General features: G+C 45.9%; 2 protein-coding genes across 2 annotated transcripts in view; both read left to right on the top strand.

Moving 5' to 3' along the window:
* Positions 1-45: 45 nt before the first annotated feature.
* lg15h5orf15 (linkage group 15 C5orf15 homolog) lies at positions 46-3,518 on the top strand. Its single transcript, XM_061299228.1, has 3 exons — positions 46-205; positions 1,157-2,178; positions 2,265-3,518. Exons 1-3 carry the CDS (start codon positions 88-90, stop codon positions 2,397-2,399), a joined length of 1,275 nt encoding a protein of 424 aa, XP_061155212.1. The 5' UTR covers positions 46-87; the 3' UTR covers positions 2,400-3,518.
* A 16,859-nt stretch (positions 3,519-20,377) lies between these two features.
* Positions 20,378-21,665, top strand: part of fstl4 (follistatin-like 4) — a 49,552-nt gene continuing 48,264 nt past the window's right edge. The window contains exon 1 of the mRNA XM_061299591.1: positions 20,378-20,600. Within this exon, the coding sequence (XP_061155575.1) occupies positions 20,597-20,600 (4 nt within the window). The 5' untranslated portion in view covers positions 20,378-20,596. The remainder of the gene's footprint in view (positions 20,601-21,665) is intronic.

Here is a 21,665-nt window from a genome sequence, read left to right as displayed (position 1 = left end):
TGACGTCATCTATGACGCGGCATCTAAGCAGTTACGTCAGATGTTAAGCCGCGCCCCTTCCTCGTCGCTCCCTCGCATCAAACCAACATGGCGACGATGGGACGAAACAGGAAGAAGAGTCGCCCTCTCTGCCTATTTGTTGTCTTCCACCACCTTTTGCTACTTGGTGGCGTCTTGTCAGCTCCAACTAATGGCATCTCGGATGGTAAAATCGTATTCTGGTCTTCATTTTGGTTTTAAAGGAGAACTGTGAGCGTGTCATAGTGCTATGTCGCTAGCCGATCGGGGCTAGCACGTCAGCTAGTCACTTGAGGTGACTGACAGCTGACAATCGCGCAATTTCACCCTATTTTGAACATATATTTCTTATCTCTGTAATTGTATAACATGGTTCGGGCGATGTGATGTTTAACAGAGCTCGTTTGTGACGTTTAACCTGTCGCGAGATTTTAGCGCTCGACGTGATTTATGCAAAGATTGTAATTCAAGGTGTTCATGCTTCTCGGTTAATGTAGATTTTACTTTTTCTCCCTCTAATTTTTAAAAAATTAAATTTGGTCAAATGCTAACTAAAGTAGCTCCTAACTAGTACTTCTTTGTTTTGTTAAACGATCCCGACAATACTTTGTAAGGGGCTTTAATTCACTTAAGTGCATAAATTAGCAAGAGTTATTCGTTGCATCATTTTACGTTTTACAACTTTGTGCTAAGTCCTTGAATGCTACAAATTTTCAAGTACAGTATCGTATATCCTATTCTACCTGCTTGTTCCTTGAAATTGAGGTATGCGTGAAGGTTTAGCTTGTGAATACACGTAGTCATGAGGTTTAATCACGCCACAAAGCCCTCCTCTGTTCTTTGTTTATGCTTTGCGTGTATGAATAGACTCTTTTTGCCTCAAGTGAACTCCTCCCTACCGGGCAACGCCTCTACATGACATTCAATTCCATGCTAATGACATACCTATGTAGTTATGCATTTATTTAAAATGTCTGATGTTATCATGGGCGGGTGTGTGTGTGTGTATATATTTGTCATGTATGTGCTCCATTCAGACACTGTGACTGAAAAAATGGAAATATTGTAAATGCCTCAATGGCTTGAGCGGCGGCTCAAAAGTGACAGATTGAGTCATGTTTGATCCTTCTGTTTGTAGGTGGGGCCATCCAGGACGGAAAGGTAGACTTGCCACAGACTCCTCTCCAGACCACAGGTAGCCAAAACAACACTCAGACGGAACCAAAAGTGTTGATGCAAGACACAACACATCTCAAGCTTCCCAACGCTACCTCCGTCCAAACCGAGCCCAAGATCAACCCCGTCCCAAACGAGGCCAAGAGCAACCCCATCCAAATCGAGGCCCCCAAGATTAACGCTGTCAAGACCGAGGTCCCCAAGATCCAGCCGGTCCAAACTGAGGCCCCGAAGATCCAGCCGGTCCAAACTGAGGCCCCGGAGATCAAGCCGGTCCAAACTGAGGCCCCGAAGAGCAAGCCGGTCCAACCCGACGTCCCCAAAGTAGACCAGCCGCAGGCAAGTCCAAACCAGGCTGTGCAAGAAGACGACAGATCTGCGGTGCTCATCGCTTCGTCAGACACGGATGACAAACCGACCCCCGACGAGACAAAAGGGAATGGCGCGACCCCCGACGGGACAAAAGGGAATGGCGCGACCCCCGACGGGACAAAAGGGAATGTCGCGCTTCCGGTGCTGAGCATCACAGAGTCACCTGCGATGTCCAAAACTTCACAAGCCGACGCCCCCCAAAAAACGGAACCCACCAAACCCACAGTGGAAGAGACCACCCTCTTTGATGTAAAAACCTCAGAGGCGCAAACCACAAACAGCCTGCAAGAATTTGAGTCGGATTTGCTTCAGCCCGCCGGCAAAGAGGCGGCAGCTCACCTGGACCCGGACGATGACTACGATGGCGATGAAGACGACGATCCGGACGGGTACAATGATGGATTGTATCACGTGGATGACAACGATGACGCCGATAAGGACCAGGACCGGACGGAGATCGGGGTGCAGGCGCCCGACGTCAAGGAAGACGTCAGCTACAAGCTCCCCGGCGTCTACAACACGGAGGACGAGGACTCGCATTTCTTCTTCCACCTGGTCATCCTGGCTTTCTTGGTGGCCATCATCTACATCACCTACCACAACAAGAGGAAGGTCAGTGGTCATTTCAATGAAAATGCAATCGGCACTCATCAAATCCCGTCTCGTATGAGTTGTGATGTCACATTTCTTTCGGTCAGATCCTCCTGCTCGCACAGAGCCGCCGCTGGAAGGAGAGCCTGTGCTCTCGCAACACGGTCGAGTACCACCGGCTGGACCAGAATGTCAACGAGGCCATGCCGTCCCTCAAAATGACACGCGACTACATCTTTTGAGTCGCGCCGCTCGGAACTGTTCCCGCTCGAACGATCGATGGATCGCCGTCGTCGGGTCGCTGCTTGCCCTCTTCCAGTCTGTCTGCATAGCGACATTTTGTAATTATCTCCCTTCCACGTTTTCTCTTTGTCGCTAAGTCAATATTTATGGGAGCGCTTTTGTTTAAGCTCTATCTGATGAGTTTCCACTCAGTCTGGATTTGTTACATTGTAGCGCAACATTCCAACACATGACTTTGGCGCAGGCATTACTTTTCTGTCTCTTTGACACTTCCTGCCCCCGACTGGCCCGATGCTGCCGATGCAGGACTCCTAGTTGGGCTCCTTTTTGTTTTATGACTTCGGTGAAGTTCTTGTCCGTCACCCGCACGCAGTAATTGCACTCGACTACCCGAAATGTGCCCAGAAATAGTCGCAGCAGAAGTCATATGGATAAAGTTTGAGCCACAAGGATGCAAATATTTCCACCATTTTCCTCATTGATGTTGAAATAGTTAATAATAATGCTTTCTCATTTAAAACGCCTTTTAAAGCACACAAAGATGAATCAAGATGGGAAAATCAAGCTAGACTGAATAAAATAAAATAGACAGTATGTAGCCAGGCAACCAAAATAAAAAATACAGTAACTCATGAATCACTGAGCTATTAGAAATTGGGTCATCATATATGTTAGTGAAATCTATTAAAGTCCAATTGTTTTATTTGGACAAATAGCTGATAATTTGTTGTGTTTTGTCAACGGCGTACAAAGATAAAACTTTCTGAAATGGCCGCCTATTTTGTACGCATGTGCAGTATGGCTTTTTGGCAGAGTTACTTCTGTATAAGTTGTGCAACGAAATTATGTTTCTCCACTTTTTTAAAGATTTGATTTAAAAATGTAATTGTACCACTAACGCTTTTTATTGGACATATCGGTGTGGCCTTTTTTTCTCCCTTTTTGCAAATCACCCTTTCGCTGCCTTTTTGCGCCCATTTTCTTTAGAAATATTGTTTAAAATATCTTAAGTTAAACAAAGGGGTGGATAGTTAATCGTGTGGAAGAGAAATAGTGCTCTCGCAGTCAACTGTAGAGTCATTTTTGTTTTGTCAATAAAGCACAAATGACGTCGAGAATTTTGAGTGAGTGTGTTTTTCTTTTTTTCCCCAAAAGGACGCCATCTTGTGTCCGCCACTTGGGGGCAGTGTTCCGCCATGAGTAAATGGACGCAGGTGTGTGCTCAGGTTGGTAGAGGACACCGCGGAGATATTTAATGTAATCGACAAAACAAACATTTGCGACCCCTGTAATTGAATAAACAACGGGTTCAATTCGTTGAGAATTACACTAAAATTCACACTCTTTCTTGGATGGAGAAGAAAATTAGACAATTTGACTGGTAAATATAAACCGTGGCGATTAACATTCAACCCTTGATATCATACTTTTCAAACGTTTGTGTGTTTCTTTTTTCACAAGATATCAATTCCGAGACAAGAACATACTAGTGACGACGAGACAAGCAAACTAAACAGGTAGGAACGGATTAATTTCATTTTCATGCATTATTATGGACAAAACGTGAACATATGAAATATTATGAAGGTGGTAGCTACTAAAAATGTGTACTGTAAAGCCCCATTTCGAATTTTGCGTGATGTCATGTAACCATGTTGAAGTCAGTCCAGTTTTATGAGATCAAAAAATAGTGCCCTCGTGTATTTTTGGTGTCAAGGAACTAATTTGAAGTGAGTCGAGGAGTTTCATAGCTCTTTCCAGGGTCCTCTCTATTTCAGGTGTGTCCCAAGACTTTTGTCAACATTATATAGGACCTTTTAAAAATTAATCTTTGATAAGCTTCCTTCCTCTAGCAATTTTGTGTCATTTTCCTCTTTCTCTCCTTTTTTGTTGTTTGATGGCCATCCCCCGTTTCACGGGCACATCATCATCATCAAGCGTTTCTGTATGCCTGTCTGCCACTACCTCTCGCTGGCTTTGATCACCTGAACGTATGCAGCTATTTTTATTTTTAACCACCTTTGCATTTATTTCATCGTCACCAGTCCCCGCATCATTTGATGGGAAATGTTTTGATCGTTTCCTGCCAAGGGGGGAGGGAGCTTTTGTGGAACGGATTCTTATCAACAAGGCAACAATGACTTAAATATGCTATACTATTTTCTGGGGGGAGATAAATGTCCCAAAAATAATTAAAAACTAATATCAGCTGATTTTGTCATTAAGAAACCGTTTTAAGATGTAATATTGATGATCTTTTTTGACACGACAATGTAAAATGTGCCACGAGTGGTGGGTGTCAGGCGGGTACGCGTCATTTCTTTTGTACTCTGCGTTGAACTCTTCCCGTCGCCCTTTAGTCTGGCTTTGATGAGGGCGCCGCGGTGGCCGTCGACGACACAATGGAACAGAAGGCACGTCGGATAAAGCCTCCCGTTGAAAAGAATGGCGGGGAAGAAAGAAAAGGAAAGGCAAAGCTGAAAGAGAGTTATTGATGCACGACACCATTTCGAGCCGTGAAATTGGAAACAAACAAGCGGATTTACAGACATAAGTTGGTGCTCGGGAGTTTGTTGGTGTAAATAAACGCTTTTGCGGCCTACCGTTCGAGAAAATTCTCATACAGATGTTGATATTGATGCATACTAAAGAGTCAAAGTTTCGGCCAACAGCCATTGATATATTTGAATGATACCAGTGCAATGCGATTCATACTTTAGTGATGTGGTTTCTTCCAAAAAAAGAAAAGTACTTTGCTGTACTGCATTGGTATCCGATACTATTTGATATCAAAATGAGGGCTATCATAATTCATCAAAAATGGGCCAAATCTGTGAATTCAAAGCTTTGGGGAGTTTGAGAAGGCCAAGTTAACACCCCAGCTGGCATTTGTGGACCACCCCACCGTTGGCCCCTCCGATTAACCGATGCTAATACGAGTGGACAGCAGGTGGAGGGGAGGGTGCTAGCAGCAGCTGCGAGCTAGCGCAGCTACAGCCAGATACGTGCTACACAGTGAAGGACAAATTTAAGTAATACTTTTGGGAAACGTGGGACCTTCAAACCAAAATGGAGCACTTTTTTCGTCTCATAGCGTCGTTTCTTCTTTCAACTCGGAGCTATTGACTGATGCAGTTTTCTGCTGCTAAAAAAAGCAATGAAATCTCCTGTCGGTAATTTTGGGAAATGTTTCCGGAAAAGCGTACGTCCCCACTCAGAGCGGTAGATTTACGAGCGGCTCGATAAGTGTTTGCTGTGATGAATGGCCAGCGCCTGACGTCCCGCGGTCAGCTAAAAGGCGAGCAGGAATCACAGGTGGGAAGGACGCAAGGGAGGCAGGTTTTCATCTGCCAGGCCATCGTTCGGAACTGGAACGTCACTCTGAACGGCGCAGACCTCCGCAAAGGCCAAGCATAATTTGGTGACCTTGTTGGAGCTAAACAAAAAGGCTCAAATAGTCATCCCTCTTCACATTATCCTCGGAAACCAAATCCTGCATGCCATAAAGCTTTTTTTTCTTTTTAACTCCCTCTCCAGCCGTCTTTGCGCTCGTGACATTTACCAGATTACGTTGATCTTTGGCAAGCAAATCCCGACATTTGCCAAGCTCCACGCTTGTCTCTGTAATTCCGTTTTGTGCTCGCTACCTGCCTGCCCGCTTGACGCTGACGCGCTTCCTGCGCAGTTGAGGACAGATAGCGAGCTAACGCGGCTAACCGGATTAACACTTTCTGAGCGCAGGTGGGCTAAAATGGCATCCATGACGGAGGAACACTTCAAAAAAAGATGTCAAAGCGAGCATGCAGTACAGCTTCATTTAAGACACGACGAGAAAAAGAATCATTTCCTCATGGTCAATAAGTCATAATTCAGCGAATATTACTTGTAGTATGACTATAATTCCTCCCGGTAAAGAGAAATTGTTTTGTTTTAAGTTCATAATCAGGTTTTGTTTGTTAGCAGAGGAGCAGAAGGAACAGAATTTAGTTCAGTCCAACAGTTACATTGCTGTGGACATCAAACTCATATTTCTCCCCCCCCTTCCCCAACTCATTCGTCCAATTGGAGGCTGGCTTTGATATAGACGTTAAATATTGAAGCCACATCCATATTTCACGCCGGCAGAAGCCGGGGTCGGAGGTCGGTGGAAGAAAACATTGGCGCTGGAATTGCGCCCAAAGCTAATCTCTCTTTGCCTGTGAGAGGTCGCCACCTCCAGTAATGTGGCCTGCCAAATGGCGCCACAAATACTAATAGCTTCGGCATCATCATCCTGAGGAAATTAAAACGTAAAGAAAACCAGCTTCCTTCCTAATGTGGTTATCTGACACTTTGAAAGCTTTTCAACATGCACTCGACATGCACTCTTATTACTGCCGCTATGACGCAATGCTACTTTTTCCATAGCACCAATACTACATTAATAATGCCTTCATTCTGATAATATGTCGCATGTGCCCCCACGATTAATATTTTATCTATGGAATATACTAGCGAGCCGTGAGTGGTTGTGACCTGAGAACTGGCAACGTTGATGTTATTTTCAGCAAGTGTCAAAATGGCCGCCCTGCGAGACGGATCAGAAAAGGTGCGGCGTCTTTTGACTAGTTGGGCAGCACAGAAGGTATTACAAAGAAAATGTGGAAGGTTGTCTTCGCCTTTAATCGACAGCCGTCATATTTTCCCCCAAGGTTGGGGATGAGCGTCTGCAATTTGTCCCAACTTAGACTTAGACAGACTTTATTGTCATTTTCTAAACACTCAGTGCACACAAAACGAAATCACGTCGCATACTTGCCTCACAAAGTGTCACTTGACTTAAATGGGGATAAAGCGCTCCTTACTGTCACCGTCAATACACCAGCCCGCGTCTAATTTGCAGTTATCGTCCCGCAACACGGCTGAATTATTCATGCAGGCGCCCTCACTTGGGTTTGTGGAATGAAGTAGGAGGCGAGTAATAAAGTCAGAAGAGGGAGCGAACGGGCGACGATAGGGAGAGGCGGTTCCGAATTAGCGGAGCCTTCAATGGGCGTCTGTCGCCTCGGACTCACTCTCGTCTTCCTCGCCGAGCGCCGCCCGCCCGGAAAAGACGTGAATATTCATGGGGCTTGTTTGGCGGGCCTCGCAGATGGAAGAAACAGATGCTCGTTACGACAAAGTTTGCCTGACAATTTGCTTTGGTTTCAAAGCAAATAAAAATATATAGCCGTTTTAATGATTTAAAAATTATTTGTATATTTTTTAATCAATATTTCCACTATTTAAAAAAAATTGATAAGTACCGTTATGGCTGGCAATCACTTGGAAATTCCAACGTCAAACCATAAATCAGGAAAATGATTCATCCACCAGAGCAAGGCGGAAAAAGGAGCACTGATTCCCGCCATTAGCGAGGACAAAATGGCCCTTCATTTACTTTTACGATGCACGGTGCCGGACACGGGATGAAAGCTGCTTTTGACGAGCACGTCATCTCGACAGTGTTTCGGCTCGCCCAAGGACGACAGCTATTTGATGCTCTTTCTTTAGTCACCATGATTGGAAATCGGCACGCTGATTAAAAGCGTGTGCGCTTTGCGTCCTTTAAGTTGGACAGCAGATGACGGGGCGCGCCGTCTTTTAATAGAGACGTCATAACCATCAATAGAGTCCGCACGGCGCGGCTATGAAAAGACGCAAATGTGCCATCACGCTTTCATGGACACCTTTTCATCAGCTCTCGGCGTATTTTGCCATCGGAAGCTCAGAAATCATAAATATGCCTGAATACAACTCTTATTATATATTTCATATATCTTCGAATGATGTAAAATTGTTAGGTAAAGTTTCAAATTTTTCTTTTTGGTGAGCTGACACTATCGCAAGTGAACTTTGGAGCCTCTTTTACATCATAAAGACATTTTTTTTTTTTTTTTGCACATACTCCAGTAACTCTTGAGGTGAGTTGATATGAAGACTTGTGACGACCCGACGGATCGTCGCCTCGCAAAAGATGCAAGAAAAAGTTCTAACAAAAAAAAAATGCAAAGGAGAAAAAGGAGCTTGCGCTACTATTCCCACGTCACGCGCACTCCAACGACCCTCCCGCTAAATGGCGCGCGCCGTCGTGAGCTCACTTGCACTCTCAGTCTCCTTTTGTGCCGGGCCGCCACGTGAAGATAACGGAAAAAAAAAAAAAAAAAACACTCCGAGCCCTCAATTTGACCTTAAAGAAAAACATCCTTGTATCCCCTCCACTTCATTCTTCCAGCGTGGATCTGAAATCCGCTCGGCCGAGTCGTCCTTTGTGCCACCGTGATGGAGACGCGCGCGGCCACCCATCAAAGGTCTAAAACAAATAACCTCCGATGTGGACGAGGTGGGAACGCTTGGCCAGCTCTTAGCAAGTCGAAATCACAAACTACTACTCCCACTATTCCAGTGCGACACCAAATAAAAGACAATATTTTTGAAGCATCTATTTTAGCCTCACGTCCTCATCCGGTGTGATTATTGGACAACAAACACGAAAAAGTGGACATAAACGAACTCGGCAAGGTCAGAGCTTGATCAAATGTGTCATGTGCGATAGATAGCGAGCAAAAGCGGCGGGTATCAAAGGTCACCTGAGGTCATTTCAAACGCTGACATTGCTAATTGCTCGCCCCGCCCGTTCTCAAAATAAGTCTCACGCTACCAAATTTCATTATTCTCCCACTTGAGTGGAGGTGTGTTATATAGATCTCCGTTCATCCTTGTGTACAACTTGTCTCTCCGCGACAATTGATCCAAACAACAGCCTGTAGCGGCCCACCTGTCTTTTATCCAAAGGACCCCCGTGAAGAATCTACATCTCATCTTAATTGGATATTGAAGTCCATTAATTAAAACATTATCTCTGGCCAAACAGTCTGACCACTTAATCAATGCGGATGAAAGGATGCTGTCGGCTGAGCGCGAGGACAGTTCAACAAACACGCACGCACGTACGCACACACACACACACACACACACAACACGCGCGGGCTGGAGTGGGTCCAATTGAGCTGTTTAAGAGGATTTTTGTTGATTTCAGCCTCAGCACAAAATCGATCAACTGCCGCTTTCTTTTTTGAATGTCATCAGACGAGCAACGCGGCGGACAGGCGGTCGTCAGCAGCAAACGTGCGAAGTCAATCCATCCATCCACTTGCGTCCTTTCAAGTAAGACTTTTTTTTTATATTCCAGAGACATGTCTGTCAAATTTGAAAATGAAACTGGCTTGGGGGGGCGGAGCTAATACCCACTCAGCTCTTTTGGGTTCGAAATTCAAGTTTGTAAAAAAGTTTGTTGTGTTTGGTGGACACAATTAAAAAAAGAACACACACACACACAAATGGCGACGGCAGGTCAATTAATCAAAATATTCCTGTGGGTTATCCCCAACTTTAGCAGATGTGCTCTTGGAAGCACCTGCAGCTTTTTTGTTTGGGTCTCTGCGGTCCTGACTCCAGGATACGGAGCAACCTAATTGCACGCCAGCCGCCTTCAAATATTTGCTTTTATTAATCTATAATTCATCTCCTCAACAAAAGCGACCATCTGCTCCAAATCCAAATATGGATTTGTGCATCTGCGCCTGCCTGGTGATTAAGATGAATGTCGCGTGGAGTGGCTGGTCGGGTTCAGAACCCCTTCTGGATGATGCTGTTTTATACTCGAGTCAATAAATGATACATAATTACTTTTAACTCTATTATAAGCTAGGCTCATATCCGAAACTTGCATCATTAAAGTGATAACCAATAATAATGATTTCACCGACTGAGCCCTACGTAATCTCGCTAGCGACAATGGGCGGTTCCCATCGGGGCAATCGAAAGTGAGCCCTCGGCAATCTACCTAGCAACAATGGCAATGTAAGTAATGCAACGTGAACGGTGGGAAAATATTGAAAAAATATATAGCTTTGCATTGCGTGAAAAATGCAAAATGAACTACATTAACCGGGTATTTTAAAATGAGCTCCAAAGGCAAGTGTGTTTCGGCCGCTTTCAGGTCCATAGCCTCCTTTTATGATTGTTCTTATTATAATTGTATTTTTTATGATGGTCTTGTTTACGCCAGGCCCCCCACCCCCCGGAGGCGACAGCGTAAATTACGAGCGGCCTCTCCGCAAACATTTAATTAATTTCATCTCATAAATGCTCTCGCTTCTTATCTATGTCTCGCCGCCTTCTCTTTTTTCCCCTCGCACATTTGTCGGCCTCGTGTTTAATTTGCTCCCTTATCACTTTCTCGTTAGCGCTCACCCGGTGCAACCGTGGTCACCTTTTTTTCTTCTTCTTCTTTTTTTTATGCTGTTAAATTAGCACCCAAACATTCACGTGTTAGGAAGGAGCAAATAAATAAGTTATTTGGCATCTTGTTTACACTTCACGTTTTATTTAACGTGATATTTTACCTCCCAGCAACAGGAAATAACAGGATCGGAGTTGCAATTACACGGGCGATGTCGTAAGCGCGACGGGTAGTCTTCACTTTTCACTCTGTACTTTATTCGTATCGAATGTTGCACAAAAAGCAAGCAACTTCTAATGTTGACTTTACAATCGGGCCACTTGTTTTCGTCGTTTTGAAGTGAACTGTAGCCACGGAAGCTGTCAATCAGCTGTCTGCGTTTTGTGTAGCAATTACCTCCTACAAGTCCAGCGCAACAAATCAAGCATCCATCCATCCATCCATCCATCCATCCATCCATCCATCCATCCATCCATCCATCCATCCATCCATCCATCCATCCATCCATCCATCCATCCATCCATCCATCCATCCATCCATCCATCCATCCATCCATCCATCCATCCATCGTATAGTGTGTGTGCTCCTTTTTGTCCTTGTAGAGCCCCCCCCCCCCCCCCCCCCCGTCGAGCTGCCCAAATTCAAGCCTTCCCTCCATCGTCACCTTTATTATGACTCAATCAATGCACGGCTTTACTTCGACAAGCATTTACAAGCACGCTCACAAGCGTACGCACACACCCACGCTTGCGCAGCTCCGCGTATGATATTGACCAGCAGATAAGCCTTAGCCCATTCAATCAGGCTCAGGAGATTGGAGCAGCCAGCGTGAACGCTGGATCTCATCCAGCACCCGGCACGGCCGCCCCGGCAATGACTGCATTCATGAAGACACGCGCAAGTGTAAATTGACATTGTGACATATGACATTGGAAGGGGAAATTGCACTCTTCTGTAAAATTTCATATACCAGCTTTCTGGATTTGTAACCATCCATCCATCTAATCCGTCGCCACATATCTTGAAGGTTCGGCAATTTACGCATGTAAGTACGAGTCGTTTGCGTAGCGTAAACGCGCCTCTTTATGCACAGTGCCATCATTTATCAGCTGGTGTTTTAAGGACAAGTTGAAAGTGACAAATAAAAACTCAGCTGGTGATATAGTAAATGTCACAAGAGACTCATTGTTGACTTATGGCGTCCTCTTAAAGGACCACCGCAGGGGGACGCAAGCAGCCATTAATCTCCCCTTGCGGAAAATCACTTCTTATCAGTCAACCCGTGCGTCTTCTTCCTCGAGATGCCGCATACGCCGCGTGCTTATATGCATTATGAATGAACGAGGATGTCGCCTCACGCGGCGGCAACGGCAGGGGGGGGGGGGGGGGGGGGGAAAGGTCACTCGCTCGGCAACGGCGCTTCGACAAAGTGCCGACTCAGGAAAAACCCAAAACAACCGAGACCTTTCAATCACCGTAAAAAGAAACCTTTGCTTCATGGAACACGACGTCGCAGGCGTCCATCAAAAATGCCAGCTAGCCTGTCGACGCCTACGTAGCAGGCTAGCCACTAGCGACAAGTTAGCATGAGGCATATTGTATGAGCGTTTACAACCCGCGACGTCATTTGGACCCGACTCCGCACTCTCTAAATGATTCACGGCGCGTTTCATTCCACTTGGGCTGATGTTAAGGTGTGACCCACTTCTCCTCACCAGTCAGGATTTCAGCAGAAACACATTTGGGCCTTTTAAAACCGTAACGAGCTGCGGAATCAGCGTAGTTGACAACTGCAGGAAAACAAAATTTTTCTTTATCAATTTTTTTCTTCGATTGGATTAAGAGCAATTTAGACGGGGGTATTGATTTCAATTTTTGTTTGCCTACTTCCTGGTTCAGGAATTATGATGTAAGACAGCACCATTTGCATTCTGGGGCAGGCTGTGTGTGCCTTATTTGAATGATTTAATTGACTTCCTTGAATTATTGCGTTTGCTTTTCATGTCAACGAATGAATTTCTACACTTGATTAAAATGCAGGATGCTAAAGAAATGCTTTGCACCTTCTGTATCAAACTGAACTTGTGAAGTCATTAAAAGTGGAGGCCTTCTTCCTCGGCGAATTGTGTTCTCCACCTGCTAATTAACCTTTAGCAGATGCGTCAACAGTCAAACACCCTTCCTTCCCATTTTACCCGCTGCCATTGATCCGCCGGATTCTCTCTCTCCCGGCTAATAATAACGTCTCCGTCCCGAGGCTCATCCGCCAGGATCTTGCCTTTCATCCTATCTCAATGCGTTTCCCTTTCCTTTGCGCTAGCCGGAATTTTCGAGTGCTTTGCTTGTTTGCTGGAGCTTTTCCAGGCGGACTTTGGGCGAGAGGTGGGTTACACCTCACACGTCCTCAGTCTGTCATTTGGGGAAGTTCGTATCCATTCATTTATGACTGTTCTTCCTCACTATCGTACTTTTTGACATCTCACACCCGCACGTTGGTTAGCTGTCATTGTTAGCACACTGCCAATTAGATCGTCGGGTGTCATCGCGGCTACGCTCGACAGAACATCATTTAGAGCAACGGTATATTGTGTGTGAATTCCGTCGACCACATTATTATATGATTTCTTTCAAACTCTCCTCTAGTGACAATTTCCGCTAACTCTACCACCCAGGAAGTATCCCGGCAATATTGGGCTGGTTTCAAAATAAATCTTTCCACTATCACATCGACAATTTGTTCACAAAATCACATATTTAGCAATTCAATGCAAGTTTAAATGACTGTTTAGGTGATTGCATTCATTTCAGCTTGCAAAACCCCTCAAGGTGCCACCCAGGAAACGAGTTTTTGCCGACTAAAAGCTTTTCCCGCCGCTCCCTCCATTTCTTCGCACGAACCACAGCCAAGGAGCCCCCCTGTGGCACCGGGAGGGAGACTGTGTCAATGCGTTCCAGGTTGTGTACACCTAAAGCATCTCTTTGAAGCGAGGCGCCACTAATCGCAGAAGAGCTGATGTCGCCCGCAGCTTCACCTTCACCTTGACACGCGCACGCGTACACAACCACACAAAAGTGAGTGATGGAGTAGCACACAAGGATCTTAGGTGATGCTGTCCTCCGTGGAATTGCTAGCAATTGGGAAAAGGCACACGTGCTAATGTTAGCATTGTGTTGTAAGTAAAATGGACACTCAGTCAAACTTTTGATTTCTGACTAAATTCCCGGTGACGTCGCAATCATTGTCCCCGCGCATGTGGAGGAACGTATGTCAATTGCAGTTGGCGTCGCGTTAGCAATTAGCGACAAGAGCCCCGTGGTCACATACACAAAGAGCTTTGGTTGAGCCGCCATCTCCTACAAGGTGTTTGCCGCCCCCCGCCGCGCAACATGCTCAGAACTCCCCCGCCGCAGACCCCCTGCTAGGCAAACACCCTGGGCCTTTCTCTTCCTCCGTTTGTTTTTATTGCTCTCCGCAATCGCTCGTCATACACATTGCAGGAAAGAAATTGTTGATCAAATGAACATTTTTGGAGGCCTCCGTTTTTTCTTTCCACCCCGATTGTGTTTTTACGACGTGCTAATCTTGAAACGTCTCTTATGGATGTTTCCCGTCACCTTTTAACCTTCAAGGACGCTCAAGGTTAACGAGCGCGTAAAAAGTGACACGCTTTTGAAACACTCCCGGCCGATTTGAAATGCTGAAGTCAAGACATGGCGCACACTATTTAATGCGGAATTAATGGCATGTTAGCGTAGTTTTTTTCCCCAAGGGGTGGGGGGGCGGGGAAATGGAGCTTCGTCTTTTCCTGCGCTTGCTTTCTTCAGGGACTTGAAAAGGCAACATGAATAATTTGTCAAAAAACATGAAGAAATAGGAAGTAATGTAGACTTTTTTTTTTCCCCCCTTGCTCTATCTGCAATGTAAATTGTGCTGGCTGAGCAGGTGTTCTGTTTTGGAGGTTGGCGAAAGGTGACTTGGCCATTAAAAAGGCAAAAACGTTGAAACCCCCCTCAAAACATCAATTTTAATTTGATATTTAAAATTGCGACTGGTCGCCTTTCCCGAGGTCACTTTTGACAGGACGTCTTTGCCAGTCGTCATTTGTTGCTTCTAAAGTCCTCCTCGCTTAACCCGGACCCGGCGGCGGGGCATCAACAGGGGCTGGCGCGATGACAAGCGCTGACAAGTCCATCCATCTTGTTTGCCCGCCGGTCGCCGCAAATCGGTTGCCGCAATCAATAAGGCTCACAACGAGTACCCCGCCCCGGTGGTCCCGACCTGACGCCATAGCCCCTCCCTCCCATAGCGGCTCCTGAGGGAAGCACTGACATTTCCAGATGTTTTCCTGGTAGCTCCGGCTTCACCTTGGGCTCACTGACCTGGAAAGTCTCCTCCGGCAGGTGTACTTGTGTGTGTGTGTGTGTGGTCTCTCCAGGGGTGAGGATCCATAAAAATAGATCACTGTCACGCTTACGAGCCTTGTTTTGGACCAGATGACCAAATCAACTGTCAATTGAAACCCTAACCAAGGCTTCTTTTAAAACCCTACCCCTGTCTTGCCCTTAAATTTCCTATAGGCTCTTATGGGACTTATCTGAAGAGATCTTTCAGCCACAAGCTAAGATGGCTGCTGCCCAGCTCGGTCTGTTTGGGACTTTTAGCATAAGTCAGTGGAGCGCGAGATGACCTTGGGACGCTCCATCGGCCTTTAGCCAGAAAGCCGCCAAAAAAAAAAAAGTGACGACGTGTGTCCCGCTAGTGCCGTTAGCGTCGCTAGCTAACCTGTAAATGAATATTCGTGTTTGACTGCCCTCCGTAGTGCAATGGAGGCACCTGCTGTTCAAGTGGAAAACCGGTAGTAGTGGGGACAAACGGCTCTTCAACAACGCAACTCCAAAATGGAGTGAATTTGGTCGCAAAAAAAGGTCAATCCTTTTTATAAAAAAAAAAAAAAAAAAAAGCAAACTATAGGAAATGAACTATTTACATCAAATGAGGCACCAAACAAGCAAAGAGTCATGGAGCGGCTTGAAGCGAGAGGTCGCACAGACTCTGGCTTGCAGGAAGTCCCACCCCCAATTAGTGGGCAGCAGTCTCAGGGCCACTTAGCTCTAATTACGACGCTCCGTCGGAGGGGCCGATCACCGGCAGGTTAATTGTTTGATCCCCGCCATATGTGGCCGCCGTTGCCGCGGTGCAAGTCGGCTTGGCCGCGCGACCGCCAGGCCGCCGCCGGAAGCCAAAGAAAACTTTGCGTGAGCAGCGCCAAGGTCGCCTGACTTGACTTTGTTCCAGTCAAACGCAACTTCCTCATTGTCATCACTGAGTTGATCTCTTTATATAAAAAAAATATATATTTTTAGGTAGAAAAATATACAAAGCATTGTTTTGGGAAAAAAAATATTATTTTGGTTGAGTGCTTTAAAGATGTGAAACAAGTGAAAATACTGTTCAGTTGTATTTAACCTGAAACTATTTCCAGAGACATTTTGAAACCTTCACTTACGTTTTGATCAAACACGTCCTCCACAATTGTACCGGCTTAAAAATTCCTTTGGGAATCCGATGCAGCCCACGTGGAATGAACATGTTGTGCCCTTGCGCTTATTTTGGGTCATTGCTATCATTTGGACAAAGTAAATGACACGCACATGCGCCGGCGTCCAAAACCGACGCGGCGCTCGGTCCAAATAGCCTGGCCGTCCGTGATGGGGGGACGCCGCATCCAAGGCGAAAGGAGCCATATTACACGCATCATTAGGCGCAAATATAAAATGGCAGCAGCGGCGGCGGTGGCTGCGGCCGCCTAATGACGCTTTGATAAGCTGCGTGCTGGACGTAAATATAATCTGTTGACTTTCAATTCTTTTTCAGGCACAATGAAGCATTCTGTTGCAAATGAACGGCTCCGATAGGTGAATATTACAACGATTTACACCAATTTGGCCATCGGGCTCATAAACCTGATGACATGGTCGCCAACCAAAAATCAAAATTTCTATTTTAACTTCCCAACTCCTCCAGAGCTTAGCAATGCTGCTGGATCCATCATTGTGAACATTTATCAAAAACACATTCCTGGATTGCCATCAGGACACTCAAAGAGTCGATGAAACGCTCGTGACGGATCTCCGAGTGTGAAAGTGCGTCCGATCTGCAATCAGCGCCCACCGTCATGGCCGCCTTTGACCGATTTAGCACCCACGCTTGACTGAGAGCAATTTTAAAGGAAATAAATATGAGACGGCAACGCGTGTGACAGTCGGCGAGGAAATCGCAGGGGTAGATTCAGATGTGTCCGCACGCGTCGGCCCCCCGAGGCAATATGTTATTTGTTTTATCTCAATTTACTCGGCGCTGGCTCGCAGTTGACGCTTGAGTGACATTTCATCTGCAACCAATCGGCTCCACACGACATGTGTTCCATTTTAGGGGGGGAATTATTGTAATACTTTGAACCCAAAGAGCGTAAACGCCGCTAGCGTTAAGAATGTTAAGACGAGAACGTTACAATATTTGCTAGGCACGAGTAGATAATAAAACTCACTTTTGACTGACACCCTTTGACGGATTCCAATATTGCAATCTCCTTGGACCGCGTGTTTATTTGACTTTAAGTACATAATAGTTAAGCTTAGTTAAACCGGCTTTGGGGTATGGATTTTCGAACGATCCCATTTGGTGCAGACGTGTACATTTTTACCAGGGGAAAAAAAAAGTCAGCGGTGGTCCTTCAGCGGGTCTGATCATTTGGCCATGGCAGCGGCGGGGGTTAGCGTAGGGTGAGAAGTGTGTGAGCCTTTTCAGATGGTTTTCATTGGGATTGGATGAAATCCATCATTTTCCAGCGGAGCGCCTCACGCGTGTCACGCAATTCGCCTGTGCCCATTCCACCGCCAGCCCTTTATTAGATTAACCTATTTAATGCACTTCATTAACATGTCAATGAAGCACGCCGTCGAGCCATTAAACAAGATGAGATGACGACAATTGGATTTTTTTTTTTTTGGAGCGGGTCGGAAATGAATCACGTTTAATTTGGACGATTGGGAGAAGTTCTTGACGTGATTTTAGGCCATGAACCAAAATCTGAATTTTCAAAAAAAAATCTGCATCATTTTCTTTCACTAATACAAATAAAAAGTTAACTATGATTAATGACATCATTTTGTGAACGTTCAATTTATACTGGGATTTAAAAGTCCCCTTACCAGAGGTAAACAATTTTTTATTTTTTTTTAAATCTCAAACAGTTATGAGTAACAGCTGCATTGCTGCCCGCCGAAGCTAAATAGCAAACGCGAATCCAACCTGCAAATTGCTTCCTGTCCGAAGGCGACCGGTCTAATGTGATAAAACTGAGCGGCGGCAAATTCATCACGTTTGCGTATTAATTACAACGGGAGCGAAGAGTAACTCACGCGGATGCTCGCCGAGCGGGCTCCAGGTCAGACGTAATGGCTGAGATGCACATCAGCGCTATTGATCGCCTTCTGGGCGTTTTGGCAGGGACGCACGCCCACGCTCGTTTATAAACCACGCCAACGCCGATCATCAATCCTGTCGCTCTACCCCTGGAATATGAATAAAAAAAATGCCATAATCGTGTCTTTTTCACACAGAGATCCCTAAAAATGACAGCAATGTATATTTTCACACAGAGCCCAGCAAAGGGAGCCACTTTCATCCAGAGCACAGCATCTCACAAGCATTACAGATTGTTATTGTCTAATTTGATATTAAATAAAGTATTTGTCCAACAAGGTTCACACAGAGCCCAGCAAAGGCAGCATGTAGCTTATTTCACACAGGAACACAGCATGCCAAAATCAGATAACGTTGGATGACAACAGCACCAGGTGTGGCTAACAAAACAGATGTCAGATTGTTACGTCTTCGTGTTTTACACAGAACCCAGCAAAAGGTGACATGACATGACCTCACCCATGGTTGAAAATGTCGGAGCAAATAGCTCACGGGCGGATTACGATCCTACTTTTTTTTTTCCCTGTGAAATGACCTCAGGCTGATTGTCCACGTCGGAGGTATTAAGGCGCTAAATGGCGACGGCGTGAAATGCCACGGGGACTCATCATCATCCACACTTTTTACTGCTTTTCAATGAATATTCTCCTGTCATTTGTCCCGACGGTCCCAAAGATAAAAATGATCAAGCCCCGATAGAACACTTTTCCCCCTCCATTTTAATAACGACGATGATTAAATCCGCCGTCCAGATGTGGCCTTTCACAATCAATGCGGAACATGCCGACACAGCAGACGCCAATGACTACTTTGTCTCAAACAATCTGTCAAATTGATTTGTAATCAGATTAAATGATGATGGCATACCGCATATTTAGCTCAACTATTAAGGGCACAGATTGCGTATTGAAATATTCCAAACTGGACTTTTTCTATGCAGGAGAAAAACTCAAATTACATACACCGGCATCAACCTATAATTAATATCCATATTGATCTGTCCGTCCACAGTTTGCCTTGCCATTTTGTCTGGCCGCCACACCACGCGTCGTGTTTCACCGCCGCGCTGACACCTAGCGCTAATGTCGTCGTTCCCCGCGCGTGAATCATGCGCCCTGGCGGCGGGCGCATAAAGACGAGTTACGACTGGCCGTCAGCAAAGAAGCGGCAGATACGCCAAGGAGACCTTTTTAGTGCCGACATATGCCCGGGGGACTCGCAGGATATTATGTTTCTGATGTATGGCGGCTAGTGCAAACACCGCTAAGCGGCTGATGGGCCCGGCTAATGATGACCGCTAGCTGTTAGCATCATTATATGTGCAATCGCGTAGCCGGCGGCGGCTCTCCAGGGATAGCCGACGCGCTGGCTTCCTCTACCCCCCCCCCCCGCGGCGCGCCGACGTATTCCTTCCATTTAGGCAGGATCGATTCGCGACCCGGGGCGTGCCTACAGACGTCGCCTCCAGCTTGTTTGCTTTTATGAATTGATCATGTGTGCCTTTTTGTCAATAGTATGGATCGCTGCTTAAGGAGTAGGTGTTGTTTTGTGGGGTGATGTTTTTGACGTCGCCGCGAGAAACACGAGGAAAACGCAGTGAGCTGGCAAACATACGATTGATGTGACGAGCCACATGCTGCTTCATCAAGTTTGATCGCAACTGCTACCAATTTACGTGTGATCACAAAACTTGTTGACAGTCAGTTGGCGCACAGTTGGCGCTCTTGCCCCCCCCCCCCCCACTAATTGAACCGCTGCACCTACGGCGCGTAAACGAGGCCGTTAAACACCAGTCCCGCCATTAAGCCCATTCACGACTGCAATAAACGTCTTTGGTTTTTGATAGTTAACGCAGAGCGAGACTCAAAGGAATGTGCGTGATAAGCACAGTTTCATTTTTGCGGTTTTACACAGCAACTACTGCAAGTTCTCTAATTGACTTTCCTCTCATCGTCTTGATGAATTTTGCATTAAGTCTTAATGATTAATGACGTATCTTTTTTTGGGGGTGGGAGCAGTGGTGGTAGTCGATATATAATTTAATTTGCCATTATATTTTATTTGAATATTTTCTTTTCCCCCCCAGGACGTCTTTCTCCACCCCAGCCTGCGCTTGTGTTGCCCCGCGTCTTCCTCCCTCCCTCCCTCCCTCCCTCCCTCGCTCCCTCCCTCCTCTCCTGCTTACGTCAGCGCGGCAGCGCGCTTGAAATAGGGCGGCGGAGGTGCGCGGCGCCTTCAGACCAACACGACGAGGAGGAGGAGAGAAGCCTAAAAGGAGGAGGAGGAGAGAAGACGCTGCAGAGAGAGGCGCCCGGAGGATGGCGAACCGGCGCTGACACTTTGGGAATCCGAAAGCACGCGCACACGGAGCTGAGAAGCACACTGTGCTGTCACACTTGGACTCTTCCGGCAATCTTTTTTTGCCTCTTTTCCGTCTGGGAAGTCACATGGGTAAGTTTGTTCCGACGTTTATACGTGTTGTGTGACAGCTGCTCAAAATGCGAGCTGTGTTGCATTTCCGTGCCAATAGTGACTGTCTGCAGCAGCGGTGCCCGTTGCGCGGCTCAATTGCACGCCACATGTCGGCTTACGCGCACGCACATACTGGCTGGAGTGATTGATGATAATGATTGATGATGATGGGGCTCCAGTGTCACGTGGCGGAACTTTCAGATGAGTGTCCTCAAAGCAGGATTAAGAAATGCTATGTGGTTTTAAGCCGTATTGCTAGACTGCTGTAAAAGATGTATCACCCCCCCCCCAAAAAAAAAAAAAAATTACGATGACCATAGTTATGTAAAGGAACAAATTATTGATCCACATGCACGACAATATCAATACTGGACGTATGCGTGTTAATTCCACAATATTAATATTTGCTCCCATCAAAAGTGCAGAAAACATTTCAAAATCTCTTGGTCCCAATAATTTGACTTGAAATAGCTAATAAGAACCAATATCACCTGTGTACTGCTACATAGCATTGAGGTGCGGGCGCTATCCATGGTGCTGAAACCTGATTTTTTTTTTCCCCCTTGCGTCTTTTAGCAGTGGGGAAAAAAAAAATCGTGTATCGTTGTAAATCGCTCATTTATTTTAGCATCATGATACTATATCTTGCTATTTTGTCCTTGATATCGCCAAGATAGAAACGCGCACAGTGATACCGCTTGGCATGGTGATATTGGCCCATGTATCGATACAGACAACCGCATAATACATCGTCATCATCATTTCACATTTGGCATGAAATACAACCATTCTGGCCAAATATGAAAATGGCTGGCTGGACATTTGCTTCTATCATACAATGGCATCTCCAACTCGTACAACATAATGGCCAAGCACGTCATGTTTTTTTTTTTTTTTTTCCCAGGCAGCAGCCCATAATCATAATAATCATATATAATAACAGTGGAGAGCACGTATTGTATTCTGCACAGCGAGCCATTGAGTCCACGCGGCGGCTTGAATTGTGCTATGCCTCACAGATATGACACCATGTGCATATTACAT

Source organism: Syngnathus typhle, linkage group LG15, assembly GCF_033458585.1.
Source record: "Syngnathus typhle isolate RoL2023-S1 ecotype Sweden linkage group LG15, RoL_Styp_1.0, whole genome shotgun sequence".
NCBI lineage: Eukaryota > Metazoa > Chordata > Actinopteri > Syngnathiformes > Syngnathidae > Syngnathus > Syngnathus typhle.
Note: the sequence above shows the minus strand (reverse complement) of the source record. Positions and strands in the feature narration are given on the sequence as shown.

Excerpts from the sequence above, each read along its gene's own strand:
- lg15h5orf15 (XM_061299228.1), top strand. The coding sequence starts at position 88 with ATGGCGACGATGGGACGAAACAGGAAGAAGAGTCGCCCTCTCTGCCTA. Across the intron at positions 206-1,156 it reads AACTAATGGCATCTCGGATG|GTGGGGCCATCCAGGACGGA; the intron begins GTAAAATCGTAT and ends TTCTGTTTGTAG. Across the intron at positions 2,179-2,264 it reads CCTACCACAACAAGAGGAAG|ATCCTCCTGCTCGCACAGAG; the intron begins GTCAGTGGTCAT and ends TCTTTCGGTCAG.